Genomic DNA, 6,000 nt, shown 5'->3' on the forward strand with positions numbered 1-6,000 from the left:
TTTGTTTTATCAACTTGATTTTGGTCGGTGCCAAAAATCAACATGTCATCAACATATAGACAAATGAAAACTCCTTTACCGGATGTATCAAATTTGCTATATACACATTTGTCAGCTTGGTTTAGAATGAAACCATTAGACAAAACAACCTCATCAAACTTTTGATGCCATTGCTTCGGAGCTTGTTTCAGCCCATACAACGACTTAACTAGCTTACACACTTTGTGCTCATTACCATGCATTACAAATCCTTCAAGTTGCTTCATATACACTTCTTCTTCCAAATCACCATTCAAAAAGGCTGTTTTGACATCCATTTGATGAATCACTAGATTATGAATAGCCGCCAAGACAATCAACAATCTAATAGTAGTGATACAGGCAACTGGAGCATAGGTATCAAAATAATCAATCCCTTCTTTTTGTCTGAAGCCTTGGATAACTAATCTAGCTTTAAACTTGTCAATTGTACCATCGAATTTCATCTTTTTGATAATGATCAATATGTAATCAACATAGAGACAAAGTAATATCACAATATTCTTACACAACTTTATGTACAAACACTTTATCACAAGAATTAAATGAAAAAGGTTTTTAGATAATCATGCTTGATGATGCAAGAAGGTTTTTAGATGAAGTGAGAGATAAAATTATGAGCAACTTAAAATAGTATAATATAAATTGCAATGAGTACCTTAGTTATGTTCACTTCTCTCAAATTCTTCACTTGAATTTCTTTGCTAAAACTTCTTGATAAACTTCATCATTGATGTGCATGACACTTTTGATCCTTTTCTTCTTTGATAACCTTTGTCTTCATCAAAACTAAATATAAGATATATTCTTCACAATCTCCCCCTTTTTGATGATGACAAACTCTTTGAATTTGTATGTTTCCTCCTTAATCGGAGAATCTTACAATGACAAAGTCAAACTTTTAATGTCATTCTTTCGGTGCTTGTTTTAATTCATGCAAGGATTTAACAAGCTTGTACACAATTTGTTCATTAACAAGAAGTATATAACCTTCTAATATCTCCATGTAAATATCCTCATCGAGATCTCCATTTTAGAAATGTCATGTTGACATCCTTTTGATGAACTATAAGTTCATGCAAAAACTAATGCAAACAATACTCTAGTTGTTGCCGTCTATGCTACTAGTGCATATGCGTTTAAATAATTAACACATTCCTTGTCTAAACACTTGGCTATTAATCTAGACTTGTAGGTGTTTAGTATACCATCTTTATGATACTTCCTTCTAAACACTCACTTGTTTCCAACCAAGTATGGTTTGACATTGTTGAATCCATTTCATCTTGGATAATAACATTATTCCAAGAGAAGTCCCTTGAAATTACATCTTCATTGTAATTCTTTATGATCATCTTCAACTCGAAGAATAATAGGAATCTTACGAACAAAATTCTCACATTTTTCTTCTATTGAATACAAGAAATATGCCGACAATCAATTTTGTTCGGTCCTAAATCCTTAGCCTTTTAGACTTTCTGTCAATTCTAAGTTCGATTTGTTTTTCAACAAACATTGACAAACTTTCGATTTGTGTTTCAACAATCCATGAAGAACCTTCAATTTGTATTTTAACAATCAGTAGATAACCTTTCTCACAAAGTTCTTCATTTGTTAGAAACTCGAATTTCTTATCCTCCACGATAAGGTTCTCAAAATTCTACATCTTTGGATCTAATAGTTATATTAGACTCTAAATTCAAAAATCTACATAAGTCATTATCCTTTTCCAGATGATCTTTATATGCCTTATCATGATAAGCCTCGTAAAGAAATATTAGTACATTTCTTTATCAAAATTGTAGCCACAAATTAATCACAAACAATCATAATTTAAAATTATATGAATTTAACTAGTAAGACACCCGTGCTGCCGCACGGGTAATAATTTTACCTTTTGTCAAATTCAATAAAATGATCAAATGATCTAAGGCGTACATTAAAAGAAATAAGATTTATGAACTAAAGACATTGTTCCAATAAGAAGAGTTTTGATAAATTAATAACATATGGATAATTGTTAATGTGACAACATGTTTTTTGCATGTAATAGTCGAGAGACAGCTGCAAAAGGAATCTCCATCTCATGTAGCCACAGTTGCGCAAAAAGGAAAACAAAGCTGCAAGATGATTCGCCAAAATGAATAGGATGTTTGGACCTGAAACAGCAAGACCACAATAAAAATCATATATAGTGGTAGTAAAGAACATAAATTTATTGGAAATTTTTAAATGGCATGATAAGTTTTTTATTTTTAAAAGCACACCTTTCAAATGTTATGGAACACTTCTTTGAATACCACATTGGTGGTAGAGAGCATAGGTTCTTTATCTTTGTCATGAATAAGAATCCTTAAACCCTTTTTGGATTTTACTCTAGAGATTGCCACATATAATTGGCCATGACTAAAAACTTCTTTTGGCAAGTACAAACCAACATTATCAAGTGATTGGCCTTGAGACTTGTTAATAGTCATGGCGAAGGAAACAATAATTGGAAATTGGCGTCTCACCAGTTTAAATGGCCATGGTGATTGTGAAGGTGACAAAGACATTCTAGGAATATAAAATAAATTACCAACATTTTTTCCAGAAATGATCTTAGCTTCAATGACATGAGCAGCAAGCCTAGTAACAGTTAGCCTTGTACCGTTGCACAAACCTTCAGATTGGTCTAGGTTGCGCATTAACATAATAGTGGCCCCAACTTTTAACTTGATTGAATGGTTAGGCAATCCCGAAGTCTTAAGAGCATTTAGGAACTCGGGTGTCACGTGCTCATATGCATCAAAGCTACTTGCATCAGATTTATCAATAGAATCACTACTAAAGTATTCTTTCTCTTCTCCTAGAACAATTGAAAAATACCTATATTTAGAAAATATGTATGGGCAACAATAGTTTATATATTGATATCATAAAGTTGTAAATATTAACGAAAATAAATTGAATACCTGGAAGAAGGTTTGTTATATATTGGTTAATATCATCGACTACTTCGATTGTCGAAGCTAAGATCGCACGACTTTGAAGATAATTGGAATCAAGATAGTTATGAATGAGATCAGGGTACGTATCTTCAACAATTCCCTTAATCGGATCTGAAAAGCTAGAAATTAAGAACTCATCTGGAATACAAATATTAGCATAGCCATCATTTGGCTCACACATTGTGCCATCTCCAATTTTTAAAATCCACTCGGAAAAACTCCTTATGTCATCAGCTGTAGAAGTGGGTTGACCAGTTTGCAAGCGCATGTTTTTTGTAAGCCTCAAGACTCTACAATGATCCCAAATATAAGAAGCATTGATTGTTGCATGGATAATATCAGATCTAGTACCTCTTGGTATAACAGGGAGAATTTGTCTGAAGTCACCTCCAAACACAACAACCTTACCTCCAAAAACTCTTTTAGAAGCATGTGTGGTTCCACTCATAATATCTCTCAATGATTTGTCGAGTGATTCAAAGCAAAACTTGTTAGCCATAGGAGCCTCATCCCATATGATTAGATCTGTCATCTTTAGAAGCTCGGCAAGATCATCTTGTTTTTCAATGTTGCATATAGAAGTTTCTAATGTAGGGACAGGAATCTTAAATCTAGAATGAGCTGTTCTTCCACCTGGTAACAACAAACTTGCAATCCCACTTGAAGCAACGGGCAAAACAATTTTTTTCTTAGACCTAAGGGCTGCTGATAGAGTGTTCCACATGAAGGTCTTACCAGTGCCACCGTAGCCATATAAAAAAAAAACTCCGCCTTCTTGCTTTTCTACAGCATCCATGATCTCCTCAAAGATGCTTCTTTGTTCATCTATATCAGATGATTATACCAATTGGAGTTGTTAATAATAATATAAAGTATGGCTATTTTAAATTGTTGTAACTGAGGGTTGTTATTACCTGTAAGAGAAGCATACAAACTTTCAAAAATTTGTTGCTGAGCAACAACATCATATTGACTTTCATCATAAAGGAGTCGATTTCCTGTAAAGGATTCAACATAATCTTTCGGATATGGCATTGTCTTGAAGTCCTTCAAACTTCGATTATTATTTTGTAATAGAGTTTCAATAGCCATGAGTGTCCGTTCTTTTAACTCGGCATCACTCATTGTCAGACCTATGAAAAAAAACAAACAAAAACAATTATTAAATGAAGCACCTTTAACACACATAATCAAGTCCATTTAAATGTTCATGCTTTAATTGTTTAACATAAACAATAAAGAATTCGGCACAATTGGTTCAGCAACAGTGACTGTAATAATAAACAAATCTGCAGCAGCCTAAGTAAATCGTGTGCTATTAACCATTGAACATAAACAGTGTTTCAGCTGTTGACAATTTGTAACTTAACAGTGGCTGAATTATTAAAAAGACATGCCATAACTCAGTTTGAATGCACCTTAATTTTTTATGGGACGATAGCACAAACATAGCTTGGGCAACATCACTACATACTATTGCAAAAGTCTAATGGTTCGGTCTTTTGCTTTGAGGATTGAGCCCTGTTTGAACATAATTACGTGACATATCCGTAAGGATACAACATTATATGACATGCAAAATATCAATAAAAGAGGTTTAGTATGTATAACCTATAAAAGAGGTTTAGTAAAGATATGCTTTGACAAATTAGTTAGGTAATTAGTATAAAACATTATGGAATTATTAAAAAAGAGGAACCCAAAAAATATGCAAACAGCCAAACATAATACTTACGATCAAAAATTGTCACAACTATTAAAAATATAGTAAAGATTAAATACCTGGATCTCTTGTGAAGACTCGTTGATCATAAAGAATGCCATCCGATAAATACATCCAAGTCTTTCTCCAAACATGTTCGGGTCTATTCATCGACGAAGATAGTAACATGGTAACATACAACTTGCGTAAAAAATGACCTGAACCCCACTGATGCGCCTCTTTGATTGCCTCGACAAATTCACGATCATCTTGTAAAAATCCCATCGCAAAGCATGCATCTCTAAATGTTTTTAGCTTTTTACCGTCCACCGTCTTAATGTCCTGATAGCATAAAGGACCCTTTTTGATAGTGAGCATCATCCTTAAATAAAACAACTCACCGGTGCTCTGAGGAACCCAAATGAGTCGACCAATGGTATACCCTCGTTTCCTTGGTTTCCAACTCCGACTTCGTTTATGATAGACAAATTTAGAAACAAAGTCTCCATAAGTTAGTAATCTTGCTTCTTCATAAGTTTTGTTTGCTTCAAACCATGCTGTAAACATCGACTCTGTTACACTTGGTTTGAGTAACACGTCACCAACCTGCTCGTAGTCTTTGTAGTACACAGAGTTTTCACCTTCCATGTGAAAATACAGTCTTTCTACGGCTGGCTTTCTGCCATGTATAGAATAGGAAAATATCCTCCAACATGCTTCACTTGGGGAGATGTATCGACAATCCAAATATTGCTTGATCTCGTCGACGTTGTTTCTATCTTGGCCTTGTATGATTGCAGAAATTCTATCGGAACCTTTGTTTATATATTTGAAAAGGTATTTGATAGAAGTACTTTGGTTGCACCATTCCATGTTAATGTGGGCTTCGTACTTCAACAACAAACTTGGATTGTGAGGAACAACATGACCACTGTGAAAGATTAATCCATTTTTTCAATAGTGTGTTTGTTGTCTCTTCTCCTATAAACAGGATACCCTTCTTGGTCCACGATAGTCGTAGGTTGAAACTTCTTAGGGTAAAACTTGGTGCACCTCCCATCTTTCGTGCAAGGTGTCTTGGGATTTGCCAAACCACAAGGACCATGAACCATGTGAGCTTTGACCAAACTGTACAACCGAGGGTGTGTTTCGGGATCGGGCACTTCAGCACTGATGATCTTGTCAATGTCTTCTGGACCTGGATATTTGTTCGAAGGATGCAAGAAGATCAATATATGGGCATGAGGCAATCCTCTCTTTTGAAACTCA

General features: G+C 34.4%; 1 protein-coding gene across 1 annotated transcript; it reads right to left on the minus strand.

Annotated features, from left to right (window-relative positions):
- Nucleotides 1–2,309: 2,309 nt before the first annotated feature.
- LOC131614993 (uncharacterized) lies at nt 2,310–5,604 on the minus strand. Its single transcript, XM_058886516.1, has 4 exons — nt 4,812–5,604; nt 3,944–4,162; nt 2,994–3,854; nt 2,310–2,887 (listed from the first exon to the last, which is right to left on the minus strand). Exons 1-4 carry the CDS (start codon nt 5,602–5,604, stop codon nt 2,310–2,312), a joined length of 2,451 nt encoding a protein of 816 aa, XP_058742499.1.
- Between the last annotated feature and the right edge of the window lie 396 nt (nt 5,605–6,000).

This window comes from Vicia villosa, linkage group LG6, assembly GCF_029867415.1.
Source record: "Vicia villosa cultivar HV-30 ecotype Madison, WI linkage group LG6, Vvil1.0, whole genome shotgun sequence".
Lineage (NCBI taxonomy): Eukaryota > Viridiplantae > Streptophyta > Magnoliopsida > Fabales > Fabaceae > Vicia > Vicia villosa.

Excerpts from the sequence above, each read along its gene's own strand:
- LOC131614993 (XM_058886516.1), bottom strand. The coding sequence starts at position 5,604 with ATGGAATGGTGCAACCAAAGTACTTCTATCAAATACCTTTTCAAATAT. Across the intron at positions 3,855-3,943 it reads TTTGTATGCTTCTCTTACAG|ATGAACAAAGAAGCATCTTT; the intron begins GTAATAACAACC and ends CATCTGATATAG. Across the intron at positions 2,888-2,993 it reads TATAACAAACCTTCTTCCAG|GAGAAGAGAAAGAATACTTT; the intron begins GTATTCAATTTA and ends CAATTGTTCTAG.